The sequence below is a fragment of the Schistocerca nitens genome, chromosome 2 (assembly GCF_023898315.1).
Source record: "Schistocerca nitens isolate TAMUIC-IGC-003100 chromosome 2, iqSchNite1.1, whole genome shotgun sequence".
In the NCBI taxonomy this organism is placed as follows: Eukaryota; Metazoa; Arthropoda; class Insecta; order Orthoptera; family Acrididae; genus Schistocerca; species Schistocerca nitens.
Window position 1 is genome coordinate 223,771,123 of NC_064615.1, and position 23,595 is coordinate 223,794,717.

The following is a 23,595-nucleotide window of genomic DNA, read 5'->3' on the forward strand; positions in this document are numbered from 1 at the left end:
GACGGCAGTTACAAGAGTCGAGGGGCACGAAAGGGAAGCAGAGGTTGAGAAGCGAGAGAGACTGTGTTGTGGCCTATCCCCGATGTTATTCATTCATGTACATCGAACAAGAAATAAAATAAACCAAAGAAAAATTTGGAGAAAGAATTTATGTTCAGGGAGAAGAAAGGTGGAAGGAGTATATAGAGGGTCTATACAAGGATGATGTACTTGAGGGCAATATTATGGAAATGGAAAAGGACGTAGATGAAGATGAAATGGGAGATATGGTACTGCGTGAAGAATCTAATAGAGCATTGAAAGACCTAAATCGAAACAAGGCACCGGGAGTGGACAACATTCCTTTAGAACTACTGGTAGCCTTGAGAGAGCCAGCAATGACAAAACTCTTCCATCTGGTGAGCAGGATGTATGAGACAGGCGAAATATCTTCAGACATCAAGAAGGGTGTAATAATTCCAAACCCAAAGAAAGCAGGTCTTGTCTGGTGTGAAAATACCGAACTAGTAGTTTAAAAAGTCACGGTTGCAAAATACTAACACGAATTCTTTACGAACGAAAGGAAAAACTGGTAGAAGCCGATCTCGGGGAAGATCAGTTTGGATTTCGTAGAAATGTTGCAACACACGTGGCAATGCTGACTCTGCGACTTGTGGTAGAAAAGAGGTTAAGGAAAGGCAAACCTAGCATTTGTGGACTTAGAGAAAGCTTTTGACAATGTTGACTGGAATACTCTCTTTCAGATACTGAAGGTGGCAGGGGTAAAATACAGGGAGCGAAAGGCTATTTACAATTTGTACAGAAACCAGATGGGAATTAAAGGAGTCGAGGGGCGTGAAAGGGATGCAGTGACTGAGAAGGGAGCGAGACAGGTTTGTAGCCTATCCCCAATGTTATTCGATTTATATATATTCAGCAAGCAGTAAAGGAAACAAAAGAAAAATTTGGAGTTGGAAGTAAAATCCATGGAGAAGAAATAAAAACTTTGAGGTTTGCCGATAACGTTGTAATTCTGTCAGACAGCAAACGACTTGGAAGAGCAGTTAAACGGAATGGACAGTGTGTTGAAAGGAGCAGATGAGATGAACATAAACAAAGGCAAAACAAGGATAATTAATTTAGTCGAATTGAATCAAATGATGCTAAGGGAATCTGATTAGGAAACTAGATCCTTAACGTAGTTTTGGTATTTGAGCAGCCTAATGACTGATGATGGCTAAAGTGGAGAGAATATAAAATATAGGCTGGCAATGGCAAGAAAAGCATTTTTGAAAAGAGAAACTTGTTGACATTAATTATATATTTGAATGTAAGGTAGTCTTTCCTGAGAGTATTTGTATGGAGTGTAGTCATGTATGGAAGTGAAAAGTGGACGATAAACAGTTTGGACAAAAAGGGAACAGAAGCTTTCGGAATGTGGTGCTACAGAAGAATGTTGAAGATTAGATGGGTAGATCACGAATCTAACGAGGAGGTACTGAATAGAACTGGGAAGACAATAAATTTGTGGCGCAATTTAATAAAAAGAAGGGACAGATTCTGAGACATCAAGGGATCACCAGTTTAGTATTGGAGGGAAGCGTGGAGGGTAAAAATCGCAGGGGGAGACCAAGAGAAGAATACAGTAAGCAGATTCAGAAGGATGTCGGTTGCAGCAGTTATTCGGAGATGAAGAGGCCTGCACTGGATAGAGTAGCATGGAGAGCTGCATCAAACTAGTCTTAGGACTGAATATCACAACGACAACAACAATCAGCGTTAAATAAATTCTCTTTTTTAGAAATGCTTCGCTTTCTATTCCCCGTTTACATTCTCTGTGTAAAGGTCGAGTTTCATATGTTCTTTTTTTCTCTGTAAAAATATTAATTTCAAATATAAGCGTGGGAAAGGGTGGCAACTTGGAAAAAAATGTTTGGTTTATATTTGTCGAAAAAGATATGTTTCGTATGAAAGTTACTTTTTTGTTGGTTATATTGTGAATTAATGCCAGTGAACGACCAACTTATACTCTAGGGTAGTTAAACTCAGCTCTCCCTCAGTAATAAAACCAAGTCGTAGTAGTACAAGACGAGCGAGTGCAATGTTCGTTGGCTCACAGAATGACAAGTGAAATGCGAGTGCAATGTCCGTTGCTTTCAAAAAATAGTAAGTACATTATCCTTTAATTTGGGCACTGTGCACAAGGGTAACGCCAGCACAGTGGATTTAAGCAGTTTGGTATACAAAGGGTCGTATTTATTTTTAATGGTTCTCCTAATTTGAAAAAGTTCTAGGACAAATGAAAGGATCTTAAAATTTTAGTCAAGTCTGCGTATAGCAGGAGTTTATTTATTCCATATGTTTCAAGAAATTAACAACAAACTGAGAGAGAACAGAGTTATCTAAATATACAGCTAAACTGACCACGAATAGCGGTTAACTGTGGGAGGCACTAACATTTACCAGGAAGACTGCACGAAGAATAAAGCAACGAGTTACTTATCTGAGCAGCGCGCGTATTCAGAGTTAAAGAATCAAAAATTACAGTTTAAAGTAAATCAAATCAGCAACACAAGAATAGCAAAGTATGCTGACAACACCTCAAAATTACTTATCCAGGCGATAGTCAGCTGCTATTGCCTGTCTTCCCCGCTCGTTGCCAACTCCCCATTTCCAGAAACATTACCTGGAGGGGACGACTCTCTGCCGTTCCAATGTGTCGGCCGAGATCAGTTGATAGGGGAAGAGCATGTAACTTTTCTTTTGTATACGAGACCCACATTTTTAAAGGCGAAGTTGGTAGTAAGGCAATGCAGTCTCTCCTTGGTTGGTCAGCCTTATGCACCAAGAACAAAGTCTAGAGCGAAACAGTTCTATTGGCTGAATCGGAGTTTTAGAGCGGACGCAATTGACTCTCCGACGCCTGTCAGATGTTGCCCTGGAGTCTTACTCTTTGGTTGTTCATGCAGAAAGCCTAAAATGTCGTGTTCATTTATTCTTTGGGGACTGTATGTAGTGTGTCCGCTGCTGTAACTGACGAAAGGATTATGCAAGCGTCAGGCCGGCTTTCAAAGGTCGCAGAGCGGGTTGCTATTCGACTCCCGCAAAAACTGCCTGTGTGCCGTGAAGAGACGCTCTTTCCCTTATGAGATTCACAGACTTTCTCTGCCAACAACAGAGGCCATAGATATGTTTCCAGAGACACATGACCCCAACATGGAGGGCGCAAAGCTGTCAAAGCACACAGTTTCAGCATTCAAAACAAAATAACCACGAAACAGCGCCAAAAATGAGTTAATATACAGTAGCGACATGTGACACTAATTTCACAATACTGTCATCAAAGAGCTTCCGAGCCACCAGCCAGGTTTGAGTTCTGGGGAATGCTATACATGGATGATGTGAAAGTGATAAAGGCGCAGAATAATCACTTAAAGAGGCGCCGTCACAAACTGCCATTGTAGCAAAGAAAGAAGATGTCATTTGGATTATGTTTTCGTTAGACTTAGATGTGTATCTATTTTGGTTTGACGCGTGTACGGTTGCGCCACTCTAGGATTATTGCAGTTAATACTGAATAATTTCTGTTTAATGACAGCAGCCAATATTACGATATGAAGTGAAGTGTAGTAATATATCTTTTTATTTGATCTTAGTATTTTTTTTACGAAGTGAAACAAAATGAAAGTGAGTTTACTTTACTCTCTATTGAGTGCAGCGTGGAGATTGTAATCAGTAATTTAGTTGTGAAGTTATGATATTATCCTATTTTTTAATAGGTCATATTAGTTGTGGTTTAGCGTTTCCACGAGTAGCGGAGCATTATTAGTCATACGCATATTCTGGAACTCCAATTATGATCCTTTTGCTCGTTAATTACTATTTCCAGGCCATTTTACTAGGGAACTGATGACTTCAGATGTTAAGTCCCATAGTACCCAGATCCATTCGAAACATTTTGAGCCATTTTTCTGTAATTCAGGCCCCTGATAGCTACAGCTGATCAGAATGACAGTATAATTATAAAAGCTGTGACCTTCAAATTTCAGGTCGGGTTATAAACTTTATTTCAAACTTATTGGAAAATGGTGCCGCTACATCTGCACCGAATAAACGAAAGTCACCTACTGTTTTAAGTGTCTCGTTTCCTAATGCAATAGCCTCAGCAGTGTCTGATATGGTTCGCACACACCCAATAACCGTTGTCTTTTTTCTGTCGTTGATGTTTATCCTTTGACTTGTTCCAAGTCCTTTGCCATCTTTGACGGATTTACAATGATACTGGCAAACTTCAAAACTTTGTTACCTCCCCCTGACCATTAATTCCCTTTCAAAAATTTATCGTAGTTTCTTTCACAGCTAGCTCAATGTACATGTTTAATAAGATTGGAGACAGCCGAAGAAAAAATGCTTGAACAAAAAATCTGAGATGATAATTTGTGTGACTAGGAAGCTAAGTGTTCCCAGTAAGTGTAGATACATCAGTTTCTATCGTGTAACAGTATTCACTTAGAAGGTACTCTGTTATTATAATGAAGAATGAACTAGGTGATAAAGGAATTAAATAAAGAATGAACACATAATTAAAAATGAGATGCTTTATTGTAAATTCAGAAACTTCCTCGACAACCGACGAATTCCCAGAAGTATTTATGGGAAAGCTTAAATATCGAATGCAACAAACGAAATATGAATTTTTCTTCCAGGGTTAGTAAACAGTCTTGCCAAAGTAATGAAGTCATGATATTTAGTTTTCCCAAGTCAGATGCCAGTTCATAACAGATACACAACTGGGAACTTTCATTCGACGTGTGTCGTGTTCCGGAACGTTTTCCGGTTGTATGTTCTGGCGAGATCGGCAGAAGGTGTGTTATAGCTCGGGGCTAATTGAGTTCGTCTGTGTGCGCCGCAACCAGTCGGCCAGATGTGGTCCACTAGCATGCAGAGTTGGGTCGCTCGGGTTTCGAGCGTCACCAGTCACGCTGTGGATGGAGCGATGGTCGCAGAAGCTTCTGAAGAAGCCAGAAGGTGTACTGGAGCTCATCCACGAACAGTGCAACCGGCCGTCCAAATCTGGTCCACTGAGACGCAGAGTCGGGTCAGCCGGGTTCCGAGCTGTCGCCGATGACGTCGTGGCTGGTTCGGTGGTCGCGGAGGCCTCTGAGGGAGGGAGTGGTGGGTGGCTGTGATGTGGTTGGCAGGTGGGGCTGAGTGCGAGGCGCGCTCAGAGCACGACGAAGCGCGCGGCGGGCAGCGGCAGCAGGGGCACCAGCTCCGCCTCCTTCTCCTTCACCTCCAGCTTGCGGGTGGCGGCGGGCACGGCGGCGTCCACCGCCTCCAGCTGGTGCACCTTGGCCTTGGGGGCGGCGGGCACCGCCGGCACGGCGTAGGCCAGCGGCAGGGGCACGGGGGCGGCAGCCAGCACCTCCTCCTCCTTCTCCTTCAGCTCGACCTGGAAAGGGGTGCCAGTAGCTGCAGAGCACAGTGAAACTCTCTACTGTAGTATAATCCAACGCATTGGAGCGAGGATTGCGGAAATGTAGACTCTAAGACGTTACAGTAAATCGCGTTACCAATTGTTACAGAGGAAAGGCTAGTTTGTGGGTGGACCCAGTAGCGGAAACAACAATGTAGAGTTTAGATCCTACCTAATAAATGAATATAAACAGAAGTGTACCGATTTTACTCATTAATACCAGCCGGCCGAGGTGGCCGAGCGGTTCTAGGCGCTTCAGTCTGAAACCGCGTGACCGCTACGGTCGCAGGTTCGAATCCTCCCTCGGGCATGGATGTGTGTGATGTCCTTATGTTAGTTAGGTTTAAGTACTTGTAAGTTCTAGGGGACTGATGACCTCAGATGTTAAGTCCCATAGTGCTCAGAGCCATCTCAACCATTAATACCAGCACTAGAACTAGTACGAAACTTCCTGGCAGATTAAAACTGTGTGTCGGACCGAGACTCGAACTCGGGAGTTTTGTCTTTCGCGGGCAACTGCTCTACCAATTGAGATACCCAAGCACGACTCACGCCCCGTCCTCACAGTTTTAATTTCGCCAGTACTTCGCCTCCTACATCGTACCTCTTCTTACTAGAACTAGTAGTTGGGTAATTGGTTAAGGGGTCTACAGTAGTTTCGTCGTGGTAGACAGTACTTTTCCCCTTTTTGTTTCTTTCTTGTAGTGCTACCGTTCTATAAGCGTCCGTGTTTGGAAGCACAATATAATATATATGTGTGTGTGTGTGTGTGTGTGTAATTTTTAATAGTCACAAAAAACATGAGTTTCTGGCCCACGTCAGCGTTCCGGATAATGGGCTATAATTGTGAAGAATGAATAAATAAATAAACAGTGAGTGAATTGTTTCTTATAGGAGTAAGTTGAAAGGCGGACTGGACATTTATTTGCGGATAGTTTCAGAATGAGTGGAAATTTCATGTCACGAGAGCGAAGCAGTCGCGCGTAACATCTGGAGTAGTCGACCTACGGCAGTGAAAATAGTGTCTCTGAACTCGTGTGTCTTTCGTTCAGTTGTAGAGCAGAAAGTAGTAGAATACTGGACGTGGGGTAAGCTGGCAGAACTTTTAGCCTAGTCCATATTAAAGGAGGATTTTGCTGAAGAAAATTGGTAGGAATTATTAAACCGATGGATTTGCATTTTGGATGTGTTTTTTAAGATAATAATTTTTACTGGTGTGTACTGATAATGTTGGCGATTCTTGCAACAGAACAGCCCACCGCCCCACCTCAGTTTAGGTCATTTCAGTTTAACTAATTTCGGTTTGCAAAATTGAAAAGCCGCGCGGTCTAAGGAGTCTTGTCACGGCCCGTGCGGCTCCCCCCGTCGGAGGTTCGAGTCCTCCCTCGGGCATGAGTGTGTGTGTTGTCCATAGCGTAAGTTAGTTAGTTAGATTAGTGTGTAGGCTCAGGGAACGATGGCCTAAGTAGTTTGGTCCCATAAGACCTTACCACAAATTTCCAAATTTTCCAAAATTGAGAAAGCATTGCCTTGTAGGACTTTTGTAAAGAAAGTAAAGTTTTTGGTTTTCTGTGAGTTTTATATTTTTCGGAATAAGAGCTTATTTTTAGTATGAGAAAATCATCTCACTCTTTCTCCCAGTAGTTTAGTGGATAATTAACAAAGAACTAGCATATATTTTTGGGTTCGCAGTCTCTTTCAATTTTTTGATCGACAACATTTTCGTCATGAAATGCACTATTTACTAAAATTTCCAAAATATAAATTTTGACTTTTAGGTCATTTTCAACTAATTTCAACATCTTTAATCACTTAAAAGTGACATAAAAGACGAAAATTCGATCTGTAAGTTGTAATAAATAGTGCCCCCCACGGCAAAAACAGTGTTATTCAGGTAGCAATAAAGTAGCGCTACACACGCCCGGAACACAAATTCAAAACTTCATCTTCAAAAGAAACTGTCATGAAAATCGTCTTTTCCCGCGCCTGGCTTGTCTGTTCATCCACGCTTTATCGATGTGACAGGTGTCCTACCGTAGAAAGTACTGACTTGGAACCCCTCCCTTTTCGAGCAATAATCTTCCATTAAACCTCAAATTCTTCTACCTCTCATCAGTGGAGCACTACCAATCAATTTTAGAAGAAACTGCCAATTTACAATGGATATAGTGCCTTAGCTGTAAAAGAGTGTAGCTGTTTCTCAGCACCCTAATCATTCGCCAGATCGACTTTGTCTCCTTTGCTCCAAGAGGAGCTTCACCTGCCAGTTGCGATGCTAAACCACGGTATGGGGATAGTTGTATAATCAGCCATGACGGAATTTCGGCATAAGACAAATATCATTTAGTTCTTTATTAATTATCCATTAATCGCAAGTGTGTGGTGGGCTATCCAAGTTTTATAACCAGCCATGATGGAATTTCGGCATGTCCATCGTTGTTCCGTAGGAGAAGAGGACCACAACCAATAGGAATATTACAATTTTCAACATAACCGTCATCTGTAATTTCATTATCAGTTTATTGGCAACCAGTTTCGACGATACACTTCATCATCAGGCCTTCTAAATACATAATGGCTGAATTTTCCCGAAAAACATCTTTCAGAAAATCCCACGTGAAAATAACCAGTATGCGCAGTTTGTGGTCTCTCTGTGTGGTTGCTTACTACCAGAGCTGACGTAAATATCGGTTGTTTTGGCGCGGGACTTTCTGACTGATGATTTTCTGGAAAATTCTGCCACTATGTGTTCGGTAGTGTTGGAAATTGTAATACCGATGATTGACTGTGAGAAATCATCTTTCTTCAAGGCATAATTGTATACTCGCAGTAATTGAATCGTTGCAACAGTGTGGATCTCACGTCACTGATTTGTCAATGCAGCATCTGATATGCAGTTAATTGTGCCTTGTTAAGCAGGCAGAAGGCTAAACAACACTATCATTAATTTAGTGCCGGCCGGTGTGGCCGAGCGGTTCTAGGCGCATCAGTCTGGCACCGCGCGACCGCTACGGTCGCAGGTTCGAATCCTGCCTCGGGGATGGATGTGTGTGATGTCCTTAATCAGTTAGGTTTAAGTAGTTCTACGTTCTAGGGGAGTGATGACCTCAGAAGTTGAGTCCCATACTGCTCAGAGCCATTTGAACCATTTTTTTGGGGGGATGAGTGACACAGGGCAGGAAGTTGTGGTGGACCACACCAAACCAGCCTGAAGACTAATGAAAAAAAAAAAAATGTTGTGTGACTAGGGTCTCCCGTCGGGTAGACCATTCGCCGGGTGCAAGTCTTTCAATCTGACGCCAATTCGGCGACTTGCGCGTCGATGGGGATGAAATGATGATTAGGACAACACAAAACCCAGTCCCTGAGCAGAGAAAATCTCCGACCCAGCCGGGAATCGAACCTGGGCCCTTAGGCCTGACATTCTGTCGCGCTGCCCACTCAGCTACCGGGGGCGGACTGAAGAGTAATTGCAAAAATATTTGCAAAGTGGGCTATAGCTGATGGTTTGTCATAATATAGAGATTGAGAGAACCCATAATCAAGCCCTGAGGGACACCACTAAAATGTAGAGCAGTTATGGAATATTGGAAAGCGTCATTCGAGACAGTGGTAACTAACTGATGTGTAGGTGGTGCGCCGTACCTTGCGGGTGGAGGCGGGCACGGCGGCGTCGACGGGCTCGTATCTGGCGACCTTGACGGTGGTCCTGGCAGCGGGCAGCAACACGGGCACGGGCAGCACCGCCTGGCGCCGGCGTCGTCTCAGCGTCTGCTCGGGCGCCGCCTCCGCGGCGCGCGCCGCCTCCTCGTACTGCTTCTGGAAGAGCGCGCGCGCCGCCACCACCTGCAGAGCACACACACGAAGGCCAGGCCGTCAGTCGCGCTGAATATGGGCTAGCTGAAACTTATGTCTGAGGCGAGGAAACAGGTCTGCACCAGAAGAGTTCAAAACAAGTAATTTTGTACTGTATGTTAACTGGGGACCTACAGGGTGTTTCACAAATGACCGGTATATTTGAAACGGCAATAAAAACTAAACGAGCAGCGATAGAAATACACCGTTTGTTGCAATATGCTTGGGACAACAGTACATTTTCAGGCGGACAAACTTTCGAAATTACAGTAGTTACAATTTTCAACAACAGATGGCGCTGCAAGTGATGTGAAAGATATAGATGACAACGCAGTCTGTGGGTGCGCCATTCTGTACGTCGTCTTTCTGCTGTAAGCGTGTGCTGTTCACAACGTGCAAGTGTGCGGTGGACAACATGGTTTATTCCTTATAACAGAGGATTTTTCTGGTGTTGGAATTCCACCGCCTAGAACACAGTGTTGTTGCAACAAGACATAGTTTTCAACGGAGGTTTAATGTAACCAAAGGACCGAAAAGCGATACAATAAAGGATCTGTTTGAAAAATTTCAACGGACTGGGAACGTGACGGATGAACGTGCTGGAAAGGTAGGGCGACCGCGTACGGCAACCACAGAGGGCAACGCGCAGCTAGTGCAGCAGGTGATCCAACAGCGGCCTCGGGTTTCCGTTCGCTGTGTTGCAGCTGCGGTCCAAATGACGCCAACGTCCACGTATCATCTCATGCGCCAGAGTTTACACCTCTATCCATACAAAATTCAAACGCGGCAACCCCTCAGCGCCGCTACCATTGCTGCACGAGAGACATTCGCTAACGATATAGTGCACAGGATTGATGACGGCGATATGCATGTGGGCAGCATTTGGTTTACTGACGAAGCTTATTTTTACCTGGACGGCTTCGTCAATAAACAGAACTGGCGCATATGGGGAACCGAAAAGCCCCATGTTGCAGTCCCATCGTCCCTGCATCCTCTAAAAGTACTGGTCTGGGCCGCCATTTCTTCCAAAGGAATCATTGGCCCATTTTTCAGATCCGAAACGATTACTGCATCACGCTATCTGGACATTCTTCGTGAATTTGTGGCGGTACAAACAGCCTTAGACGACACTGCGAACACCTCGTGGTTTATGCCCGGCCACATCGCACGGCCGACGTCTTTAATTTCCTGAATGAATATTTCGATGATCGTGTGATTGCTTTGGGCTATCCGAAACATACAGGAGGCGGCGTGGATTGGCCTCCCTATTCGCCAGACATGAACCCCTGTGACTTCTTTCTGTGGGGACACTTGAAAGACCAGGTGTACCGCCAGAATCCAGAAACAATTGAACAGCTGAAGCAGTACATCTCATCTGCATGTGAAGCCATTCCGCCAGACACGTTGTCAAAGGTTTCGGGTAATTTCATTCAGAGACTACGCCATATTATTGCTACGCATGGTGGATATGTGGAAAATATCGTACTATAGAGTTTCCCAGACCGCAGCGCCATCTGTTGTTGAAAATTGTAACTACTGTAATTTCGAAAGTTTGTCTGCCTGAAAATGTACTGTTGTCCCAAGCATATTGCAACAAACGGTGTATTTCTATCGCTGTTAGTTTAGTTTGTATTGCCGTTTCAAATATACCGGTCATTTTTGAAACACCCTGTAGAAACGACGGAGGGGCTCCGTCCCCACCGCAGCCGCAGTGGTCCACAACCCCACTACAACTACCGCAGTCCACTTCACCCCTCCGCCACCCCACACCGAACCCAGGGTATAGTGCGGTTCGGCCCCCGGTGGACCCCCCAGAGAACGTCTCACCCCAGACGAGTGTAACCCCTATGTTTGCGTGGTAGAGTAATGGTGGTGTACGCGTACGTGGAGAACTTGTTTGCGCAGCAATCGCCGACATGTGTAGCTGAGGTGGCGTAAGGGGAACCAGCCCGCATTCGCCGAGGCACATGGAAAACCGCCTAAAAACCATCCACAGACTGGCCGGCTCACCGGACATAGACACAAGTCCGCCAGGCGGATTCGTGCCGGGGACCAGGCGCTCCTTCCCGCTCCGGAAATCCGTGCGTTACACCGCTCGTCTAACCGGGCGGACTTGAAAACAAATAAGTCGCCAGGTCCGGATGGAATCCCAGTTCGGTTTTACAAAGAGTGCTCTAAGGCATTGGCTCCTTACTTAGGTTGCATTTATCGCGAATCTCTTGCTAGGTTAAAGTCCCAAGCGACTGGTAAATAGCGCAGTGGACACTTGTGTATAAGATGCGTAAAAGAATGTACTCGCAAAATTACCGACCAATACCCTTAACATCGGTTTGCTGCAGATTTCTTGAACATATTCTGAGTTGGAATGTAAGAAATTTCCTTGAGACCAAAAACCATATGTCCACGAATGAGCACGGTTGTAAAGGATCAATTGTGCTAAACTTAGCTTGCCTTCTCTCACATGATATACATGCAACAGGCAGATTCCGTATCCCTAGATTTCCGAAAAGCATTTGATACAGTGCCCCAATGCAGACTGTTATCAAGGATACGAGCAATCCTCAAGAGTGCCCCAGGGATGTGTGATAAGGAGCGCTATTATTTTCTATACATATAAATGATTTGGCAGACAGAGTGGGCAGCAGTCTGCTGTTGTTTGCTGATGGTGCGGTGGTGTACTTTAAGATGTCGAAGTTGGGTGACTGTAGGATGATGCAAGATGACTTAGACAAAATTTCTGCTTGCCGTGAAGAATGGCACTAGCTCTAAATTTAAACAAAAAAAAAAAAAGAAGAAAAGTAAGTTGATGCGGATGAGTAAGAAAAACAAACCAGTAACGTTGGAATACAGCATCAGTAGTGCCCTGCTTGCTACAGCCACTATAAATATCTGAGCGATATGTAATGGAATGAGCATGTGACGATTGTGGTAGGGAGGGAGCCGCCGACTTCGTTTATTTGGAGAATTTTAGGAAAGACACTTTCATGTGCAAAGGAGACCGCATATGGAATATGTTGTGTATGAGGCGGAACTATGAGCCTCGGGTGACCCGGCTGAGTCACGCAATTTGTCTCTTAGTTTGATCACGAGGTGTGGCCATTAACTGCACGCGTTGATCACGTAGGCTGATTTGAGGATCAATGAACTATACTTGACAGGTTGTATCTGGAACATCTTACAAGGGGAGGCCGCCAATTGTGAAATTCAGATTCGATTCATACTGCGCATAATAAAAGCTCATGGCCAGAGGTGTAATGTGGCAAAGCACCAAGATGCACTTCTCAGCCGTTGTCGAGAAAATCGAAAGTTAAAAGAAACCGTTGTGGCGAAATACTCTCTACGATTGATAATTTTCCCCAGCGCCGTGGCGTAGCGGTAAGCGCTCGGGTTCGTAATCCAAAGGTCGCCGGATCGAATATCGCGCCATGCAATTTTTTTTATAATTAGTTTTTTGTAATTCAAATATATATGAATTGCTTATGCATGTTGGTGAAGGCGGATCGCTCTCCCATTGTACCGCCTCCATTTTTCCGTTTGTTTAACAGGGTGTACCAAAGCTCTCCCGTCCGCACTGATTTTCGACGATGTTATAAGTTGCGCTAGGGACCGCATCTGCATTCTTTCGAAGTTAGCAGGCAACTTAGCTAGTTATGCGGCGGCTCGTTCCGTCCATTCAACGTCTGTTCTTCAAGTGTAACGAGCGAGTAACGGAGTTTATATTTCATACCTGCCACAGCAAATTTGTGTTCGTGGGGTCTCTATTCTAATTCGAACGTTTGACTTACGCTATACGTATTCGTTTCGGAATATCGTTTCTACGTCTTCCGTTAACTATACGTGGTTAACATTATGAAGACAATTAATAACATTTGTGAAATACAACTTTGTTTGCGGAAAACATGTTCGAAGTCGCCAGTTTTTCCACGACAAACGACTTTCAGCAACTTATTATATGCATAATTGTTGCATACAAAAAACAAATACTAAAAAAAAAAGAAAAGGTTGCATGGCGCGAGATTCGATCCGGCGACCTTCGGATTACGAACCCGAGCGCTTACCGCTGCACCACGACGCTGTAGAAAGATATTAATCATAGAGAGTATTTCACCTCAACGGTTTCTTTTAACTGTCGATTTTCTCGACAACGGCTGAGAAGTGCATCTTGGTGCTTTGCCACATTACACCTCTGGTCATGAGCTTTTATTATGCGCAGTATGAATCGAATCTGAATTCACAATTGGCGGCCTCCCCTTGTTAGGTGATTAGAACGTCAGTAGACATGAATACCATTAAATACTTAGTTTTAATTCAGCATCAGCGGTGAACGTCGATCTTGACTTTGTACAATAATATTTACAAGTGCAGTTATAGACTGAACTGCGAATACTTCTTTACAATTCTGATTGCATCACACATATAGATCAATTCTCAATGCATAAACTGTATGTAGCGCCTGGCTAGGTCGTAGCTACTGACTTAGCTGAAGGCTATGCTAACTAGCGTCTCTGCAAATGAGATCTCTGAACCTATGACAAGTGAACCATTCCTATTAAAATCGGCTGTAGAACTGGCCAGTGCGCTAGCTTGTCTCTTAAGACCAGCCGAGTGGCGGCGCTCGGTCTGCTGGCGTCGACAGTGGCGACTCGCGGGTCCTATTTGTACTGACGGACCGCGGCCGATTTGCAGCCTACAATCTAGCAAGTGTGGTGCCTTGCGGTGACACCACAGAATGCTAGTGCCACCTATTCTTGAGTATTGATCGGATGTTTGGGATCAGCACTAGGCCGGGTTAAAGGAAGATATAGAAACAATTCAGAGGCTGTCTGCTAGGTTTTGTTACCGGTAGGTCCGAACAACACGCAAGTATTACGGAGATGCTTCAGGAACACAAATGGGAGTTCCTGGAGAGATTTTCTTTTCGATGAACACTACTGAGAATTTAGAGAACAGGCCTTTGAAGCCGATTGAAGAACATCTTACTACCGCCAGCATAAATTTGGCGTGAAGACCACGAAGATAAGATACGAGAAATTAGGGCTCATAAGGAGGCATGTATGCTATCGTTTTTCCCTTGCTCTAGCTGCACAGGGAACATGAAAGGGAACGACTACACCTACATCTAAATTTACATGGATACTCTGCAAATCACATTTAAGTGCCTGGCAGAGGGTTCATCGAACCACCTTCACAATTTGTGTTGTAGTACAGGGTACCCCCCCCGCCACGCACGTCATAGTTTACCTGCAAGAGCTGATATAATGTACATCTAGACCCACATGGATGCTCTGCAAATCACACTTAAGTGCCTGGTGGAGGGTTCATCGAAACTCTTCCGCAATAATTCTCTATTATTCCACCCTCCACAGCGCGCGAAAAAACGAACACCTATATCCCTCAGTGCGAGCTCTGATTTACTCTATTTCATTATGACGATCGTTTCTCCCTATATAGGCTGGCGTCAACAAAATATTATCGCACTCCGAGGAGAATGTTGGTGATTGAAATTTCGTGAGAAGATTCCGCTGCAGCGGAAAACGTCTTTGTTTTAACAGCGTCCATCCCAAATCCTGTATCATGTCAGTGATACCCTCTCCTCTATTTGTCGATAATACAGAAAGTGCTACTCTTCTTTGAATTTTCTCCGTGTTCTCCGTTAATCCTATGTGGTAAGGATCTCTCAACGTGTAGCAGTACTCCAAAAGAGGTCAGACAAGCTTAGTGTAGGCAGTCTCTGTAGTGTAGGGCTTAACAACTGGCTGGTTTTGAGCGCGAGTACTCGCGTGTGCTCAGGCACGTGCTCGCGAGCAGCTGCAAGGTCGTGGAGTAGCGAGGGAGGGGAGGGAGGGGAAATGCGCGCGCACGTTTGAATAGGGCCGCAGCGTGCCTATTGAATTCGCGCCAACTGTGTAACGTTTAAAGTACTACGATCAGCTCTTAACAGTCACTTCGCTGGTTAAGAATCATGTGAAGTCGCAGTTGTGTAACCCCAACCATGCTTTCGCAGTTCAACCCCCATTGGGAGGAATTGTATCTGTTTACTGAAAAAGATGGTGTTGCAAAATGTTTACTATGTCACAAAACGCTGAATTCTTTTACGAAATTTAATTTGCAGCGACATTATATGTCGTACCACGCGAAAGACTACGGACGTGGAAAATGTGATTGACCAGATCGTGCACAGGAAGTTATTAAACTTAAAAGGAAGCTATCCGAAGAAGATCTGGACGACGAAGAAAAATCAACTGAGGCAGCTCTCAGAGTGGGTTACAAAATTGCTTTGCTTTTAGCAAAATCCCTGCGCCCCTTAACTGATGGCGATTTAATAAAGTTTGGAATGTAGGAGACGAGATGCTGGCAGAAGTAAAGCTGTGAGGACCGGGCGTGAGTCATGCTTCGGTAGCTCAGATGGTAGAGCACTTGCCCGCAAAAGGCAAAGGTCCCGAGTTCGAGTCTCGGTCGGGCACACAGTTTTAATCTGCCAGGAAGTTTAATAAAAGAATGTTTGGTAGTTGCAGCGGAACATTTGTGTCCATCTCAAGTTGAACAGTTTCGGATTGTGCCATTATCTAACATGACCATTATGCGTCGCATACAGGACATGGCAGACGACGTCCAGAGCCAGCTTGCTAATATCTGTAAAGATTTTATGGCGTATTCTCTAGCTCTGGACGAAAGTGTTGATATCATTGGAACAGCGCAGCTTGCCATATTTATTAGAGGTGTTAATAGAGAGATTCCGGTGAGGGAGGACCTCCTCGATGTAGTAGCCTTGAAGAACACTACAACCGGAGGTGATATTTTAAGTAGTGTTGAAGAAAGTGTTGAAAATATAGGATTGTCGTGGAATTCTTTAGTTTCAGTGTCTACAGATGGTAGAGGCACACACTAAGCTAATAAAATTATGTGGCACGTGTACATTCTCCTTTATTTGTTTCATTTGTCGCAGTAATAATTCGTGAGTGATATCCCTGCAGGTGGCCGCGGATTTACATTGACTGGCGGCAGCTGTTGTGTACCCCACGTGACTCTCCCCACTCTCCGCTCTGGTCCGGTAGTGGGGGTAGCGTGCTCGCGCTGCTCCGTGCTCGCGCCTTGCTGCTCACAGCTTGCTCCGCGAGCACGTATGTTGTGAAGCCCTGCTGTAGTGGATCCGTTGCACCTTCTAAGTGTTCTGCGAATAAAACGGAGTTTTTCGTTCACCTTCCCCACAACCTGTGTATGTGTTCTTTCCAATTTAAGTTGTTCATAATTGTAATTCCTAGGAATTTAGTTGAGAGTGAACACTTCTTTACTACAACCGGTTTCCGTATGCTGGCCGTATCTGAAGACGTTTAAAACAGCTTGCATGGCACTCCAAACCTTTGGTATCAAACTGCATGAAATCGTTAATAAGTCACTATCACCAAGTAGGGATAATGTAATTTTTGTAAAGAAAAAAGGGCGATAATTTGGTCGTTTGTAAGATTTTAGGGATGACAACATTTTATCTCTGGCCCGTTATGAAATGGATTTCTTTACGAATGTGATTTAGGTTGTGGTTTCAGTAAAGTATGATAAAGTATTTCAATGCGTCGTGCCTTTTAAGAGGATACTGTCGTCCTGTCATCCATGTTTACATATTCCTTGCGAATAGTAAGTCATTTATAAAAAAGGACGTAGAACGCACTCAAATGTCTCACCTGGCGAAAGCACTGTGTAAATTACGTGCGAAGATGACATGGATTTGGCAGCAATTGTTACTTGAAGTGCTACGTTCTTCTGTACTAGTGACGAAAACTGCTGTCTTATTATACGCGTGGAATATTTAAACATAGATGATACGAGGACAATGTCCTCTCGAGAGGAACAATGCATTGGCGCAGTTCATAATGAGCAATCACTTGAAAATTGTCAAAATCTCGGTAGTGTCGAATAAAGAAATTTAACAACTGTCCAGGCGGAAAATGTACGGTCCACATGTTCACAAATTTTAATGCTACACACAATACCTGATAAGAACGTGAAGGATCAAGAAGAGCAGGAGGAAACGAAATGATTATTCACGGGTTGAGAGGGTATTCTGAAGTTACTTCAGTGATTACAAAACACAGTCAAATGTTCAAAGAACTTGGCATTATCAGCCCACTTGTCAGAATGACGGGGCACACTCTCTAGCCTGGGTGCGTGCACTGATTTGGTTGGGAAGGGTGTCATAAAACCACTGTGTCTTCTCCTGAGGCCAGCTGGCCCACAGCTGCTGTAATTCCTACTTGACGTCTTCGATACGGTCACTGGGTCAGAGTTGATGTCCGAAATGGCATCCCGCACACATTCTGTGGGTTACATGAGACAAAAACAATAGCTGAATACCTGCATTTTAAATAAAAGCACCCAGTAACAGTCCAGGCAAAAAATAATGTCTTTTCTAAAATACTGCAGGACTGTGGACGCAAGTAAACGGAAAATAATTGTTTATGTAATGCTAATACAAACATGTTTTTCTTTACTGTTGTTTCACTCCGTGCCCCTTGTTGGGTAGTGCGGGCTGTCAGTGGTACCAACATGCCACTCTGCGGTCTGTTTTAATATATGCAAAGCCAATACAATATTACTGATATATGAAACAATTACACAGCTTTCTTCTTTTATAATTATTAAAAAATAATTTTCTTTGACAGTATGCAAAAAATATCTGTTATTTATTTAGTTTAAATGTACAATTCTTATTTTCCCTTTCTGTGCTGCCTTTCTTTAAAAAATATTAATTTATTTAGTTAAATAAATAATATAAATAAAATAATAACAAAATAATAATAAAATATTCATTTATATTTTAAATAAATAAATGAATACTTTTTTAAAAAACGTAGCACAGAATGGGAAAATAGCAACTGTACATTGGTTGAAACTGGAAGAAGCTGAACCGCACCTTCACGTCACACCTCCTATCGCTGGGAAGAGATACAATTGACGGAACGTTAGATGTTAGTGACATGGTAGGGTACGACTGTAAACAAAGGGGTTGTAATATGAGCTGAAGGCTGATATATGTGCGTGTGTGTGTGGTGTGTGTGGGAAGGGGGCGAGGAGACTGACGGTCTTAGGAAAGAGAAATAGAGTAGGGGTCTGGGGGACTGGCGTCAGCTTGGCCGTGGTATCAAGAGGAGTGTGGAAAGATGAAGAGGGAGGATGGGAGTCATGTGATGGTGTTGGGAAGACTTAGAACTTTAGAGACGGAAATATATCGGGCCGCATTTCATTGTCACAGAGGGAGTGTGCGAATAACAGCGTTAAGTCATGTTGAAAGAACACCAGACTGTAGGTATCCGCGAATAAAGCGTAATTACAATGCCACAAACCAGTGTAGAACTCGCGTCCAGAAGAATACGAGTTCAAACCCCGGACCAGCCAGTCCGATTTTGTTTCTACGTGGTTCCCCTAAGGCGATTAAGGAAAATACCGGGATGTTACTTTTGAAGAGGACATGATAGGATTTGTTTCCCATCCCCTCGCAATCCTAGCTCGTTCTCAGTCCTCGATGAAGGCTTTAAACCAAAATGTCCCTTCCTCTTTGTGAATACCTTAACACATACGTCATTCTCCAGCTCCACGCTCTAGTGACGTCGCTCTGAGACCATATCACAGAACTGGCCTACTGCCAAACAGGAACAACAGCCCGAGGGACGATAATTGTGTGCAAATGCGCCTCAGCTATTGTCTGGTAACCTTGGAGACCATGGACGCCCCATTTGTGGTTCTGCCAAATGGAACTGTAATGACCGGTGATACAATGCAGTAGGCGAGAACAAATAGCGGCGCTCTACTTTCAGTAAGACTACCAATAACGTTTTTAAAACGATTATCACTACCTAGTTACACGCCTCCCTTCGCGGTGGTAGCAAGACACATGGTGGCGGTGTGTCTCCTGATCAGACGGGCACTTCTCGATCACCAATGCGAAACATGTACTGCCGGAATTCGTTCTGCGGACGGATGAATGATTGTTCCGCACAATTCCTGTTTGTTATATTGAACTCTTAAGTCCTGGATTTAACTTCAAACTGAAATGTAGCTTACATCCGTCTTCGGAGTTTCCGTTGCGTCACGCGAAGTCCCAGTAGACAGACGCGGTCAAAATCGTCACAACCTTTGCGAAGCTCGAGACAGGTCACGTGACGTATTGCTCCGCCGATTTACGCAGACACTTTTACTGGGCGGACCCAGAGCAATTATCTGTACTTGTACACTTTTAAATAAATCTAAATGATGGTCGTCAGCCTCTCCTGGAGTCACGAGGTAAGCTTGGGATCATCAAACTCCTACGTATAAAACAGCTGCAAATGTGTTATTATTTATAAGTGAGTTCTTGTGTTAGATGTCTGATGTTAAGAATGTAAAATTTTTGTGATTGTAGCTGAATAACTTCAGTTGTCATGGTTTTATGAAGATGGTACTACTGCGCATACAGCTAACATTACTATGCGTTTTATGGTGAGGTTTTTTTGGGGAACGTGTTATCTTAAAAAAAAAAAACCTATGGCGCTCTACCTCGCCAGACTTTAAACCCGCAGATCAAAATCAGCACTCGCCCAAGCACGCCTTCAAAACTGAAGTATTGTATTGTATGGAACTGGGGACCAAGAAGCGACGGAGAGGCTTCGTCCCCGCCGTAGTCCTCAGTGGTTCACAACCCCACAACAGGCTACAGCAGGCCACTCACCCCACCGCGCCCCACACCGAACCCAGGGTTACTGTGCTGTTCGGCTCCCAGTGGAACCCGCGGGAACGTCACACCAGACGAGTGTAACCCCACTGTAATTATTATGGTGTACGCGTGCGTGGAGATAGTGTTTGCGCAGCAATCGCTGACATAGTGAAACTGAGGCGGAATAAGGGGAACCAGCCCGCATTCGCAGAGGCAGATGGAAACACGTCTTAAAAACCATCCACAGGCTGGCTGGCACACCAGACCTAGACACTAATCCTCCGGGCGGATTCGTGCCGGGGACCGGCACGCCTTTCCGTCAGCAAACCAGTGCGTTAGACAGCACGGCTAGCCGGGCGGGCAAATTGAAGTATCTGCGACCGTGAGAAGGATATCACAACCAATAAAATTAAACGAGTTCAGACTTGGGTAACCGCCCGTGAACGTCTCTTGTAACACATATTGTAACGGCACAGTAACTTTCTCAACACTCTGTGTCACCCCTGGACGTTTGATGCAAAGACCTTCAAATACCCCATGGATATGCCGAAACTAGTTGTGAAACGAGAAGGAAGATGAAATGAATTACAGCCTAAGAGGAAAAGTGGCGCGTTCATTTAATAAGTTAATGGTAAAAAACTCTCTGCAGCAAAGGTCATCTAAATATTTATTTTAGACAACTGATTTGACATATTGCCTGTCATCTTCAGGTCTTCAAAAAGTTACTCTTACAAGAATTGTTCATTGTGAGATGGAACCTCATCCTAAGTTGTCATATTAGTGGATAAAACGTAGTGCTTTGTGCAAACGCTTTTCAGGAAAACGTTTCCGCGTACGTCACAAATTAACAGTGCTTTCCGCACTCACAAGAAGTGAAGGAGCTGACATCCCTTGAGATTTAACTTTGTTAATAAACTAAGGTACAAAAGCATGTGAACTTCTCGTAATACACCACAAACATGAAAGAAAAGATAGCAAACGGCAATGTCACACGGGTTCTAATTCACGTAGTCAACTGTTATAGAGGCAGTAATAGGTGTAAAACAAGATGCTGATATAGTAAAAAACAGTAATAACTATCCATGACTACTGTTTTTTGTCTAAAGGCGAGCAATGTTCAAGCAAAAATCTGCAACAGTTAACATACTATATTGTATTATACATCATTTCTTTCAGATTACCAGTAGAAATAACCTGTAGAAATAATCTTTGCATAATGTGCTAAGTTTTATCCACTAATATGACAACTTGGCATGAGGTTCCAACGCACAATGAATACCTCTTGTAACAACGTTTTGAAGTCCAGAAGGTGACAGCAAAGCCTGTCGAAACCGGTTGTCGAAAATAAATAAGTATTTGGGTCATGTTGGCTATAGTAAGTTTTTTTACCAAGTAAAACAAGTTGTAAGTAGGCTGTTTATGTTTTCTTATTGGCAACGTTATGTAGCGCTCTGTATGAAAATCACTGGCTGTGCTGTGTGCAGTCTGTGGCTAGTTTGCGTTGTTGTCTGCCATTGTAGTGTTGGGCAGCTGGATGTTAATAGCGCGTAGCGTTGCGCAGTTGGAGGTGAGCCGCCGGCAGTGGTGGATGTGGGGAGAGAGATGGCGGAGTTTTGAAATTTGTAATACTGGATATCATGAAGTGCTATATATATTATGACTATTAAGGTAAATACATTGTTTGTTCTCTATCAAAATCTTTCATTTGCTAACTATGCCTATCAGTAGTTAGTGCCTTCAGTCGTTTGAATCTTTTATTTAGCTGGCAGTAGTGGCGCTCGCTGTATTGCAGTAGTTCGAGTAGCGAAGATTTTTGGTGAGGTAAGTGATTTGTGAAAGGTATAGGTTAATGTTAGTCAGGGCCATTCTTTTGTAGGGATTTTTGAAAGTCAGATTGCGTTGCGCTAAAAATATTGTGTGTCAGTTTAAGCACAATCATGTATAATTGTTCAAAGGGGACGTTTCAAAGTTACTCCTTCTCATTTCTGAACGTGAGGAATTTCAGTTAATAATTTGACGGCTGTGATACAGTGAAGAACTACGCAACGCCGGCCGCGGTGGTCTCGCGGTTCTAGGCGCGCAGTCCGGAACCGTGCGACTGCTACGGTCGCAGGTTCGAATCCTGCCTCGGGCATGGATGTGTGTGATGTCCTTAGGTTAGTTAGGTTTAAGTAGTTCTAAGTTCTAGGGGACTGATAACCACAGCAGTTGAGTCCCATAGTGCTCAGAGCCATTTGAACCATTTGAACTACGCAACGAAAACATCGCAAATTCTGATTAATGCGACGCACAAAATTTCAGAATTCCCTTTGCTTTTTTTTTTACGCGCCTCGTATTTTGAAACAAAATACGTTGTTTTACTTGGAGTGCGAGTAGAGTTAAGGTATGGAGTCTTTTCATACTGTAAGCTCATAACCAGAGATGCAGGAAGATCTGCAGCGGATAGGCACTTGGTGCAGGGAGTGGCAACTGTCCCTTAACATAGACAAATGTAATGTATTGCGAATACATAGAAAGAAGGATCCTTTATTGTATGATTATATGATAGCGGAACTAACACTGGTAGCAGTTACTTCTGTAAAATATCTGGGAGTATGCGTGCGGAACGATTTGAAGTGGAATGATCATATAAAATTAATTGTTGGTAAGGCGGGTACCAGGTTGAGATTCATTGGGAGAGTGCTTAGAAAATGTAGTCCAGCAACAAAGGAGGTGGCTTACAAAACACTCGTTCGACCTATACTTGAGTATTGCTCATCAGTGTGGGATCCGTACCAGATCGTGTTGACGGAGGAGATAGAGAAGATCCAAAGAAGAGCGGCGCGTTTCGTCACAGGGTTATTTGGTAACCGTGATAGCGTTACGGAGATGTTTAATAAACTCAAGTGGCAGACTCTGCAAGAGAGGCGCTCTGCATCGCGGTGTAGCTTGCTCGCCAGGTTTCGAGAGGGTGCGTTTCTGGATGAGGTATCGAGTATATTGCTTCCCCCTACTTATACCTCCCGAGGAGATCACGAATGTAAAATTAGAGAGATTAGAGCGCGCACGGAGGCTTTCAGACAGTCGTTCTTCCCGCGAACCATACGCGACTGGAACAGGAAAGGGAGGTAATGACAGTGGCACGTAAAGTGCCCTCCGCCACACACCGTTGGGTGGCTTGCGGAGTATGAATGTAGATGTAGATGTAGAACCAGAAACGTACGATAGCAGGAGTGAGCGGTGTGCAGGTGGGTACTGTTTGTACTGAGAGTGTAGAGAAGTGGGGAGAGTGGAGGTGAGCTGCCTACCTCCGGGGTGTCGCTGACGGGCGCCGGGGCGCTGGACCGCGCCTCGGGCAGGTTGTTGGCGCCCACCACGCGGAAGCCGTTGTCGTCGGCCACGTACTGCACGTTCACCAGTTTGCCCGTGGGGTCGACGTAGCTGTAGGCACCGCGCACCGCGCCGTCCAGCGACTTGCTCTCCACGCGGCCCTGGAAGCAAACGGACCACGGCGTCCGTCAGTCTCTGGCCGCCTCTGACTGGTCTCACCGAGGCGGCTGGCAGTACCACGAGGTCCAAAAACAGCAAGTTTACTGACTTACGTCTTCATGAACACATTGAG

General features: G+C 44.3%; 1 protein-coding gene across 1 annotated transcript in view; it reads right to left on the reverse strand.

The window, feature by feature from the left end:
• Nucleotides 1-4,562: 4,562 nt before the first annotated feature.
• Nucleotides 4,563-23,595, reverse strand: part of LOC126235947 (cuticle protein-like) — a 33,206-nt gene continuing 14,173 nt past the window's right edge. The window contains exons 3-5 of the mRNA XM_049944918.1: nucleotides 23,282-23,464; nucleotides 9,101-9,301; nucleotides 4,563-5,431 (exon numbers count right to left, since the gene is read on the reverse strand). Of these exons, the coding sequence (XP_049800875.1) occupies nucleotides 5,204-5,431; nucleotides 9,101-9,301; nucleotides 23,282-23,464 (612 nt within the window). The 3' untranslated portion in view covers nucleotides 4,563-5,203. The remainder of the gene's footprint in view (nucleotides 5,432-9,100; nucleotides 9,302-23,281; nucleotides 23,465-23,595) is intronic.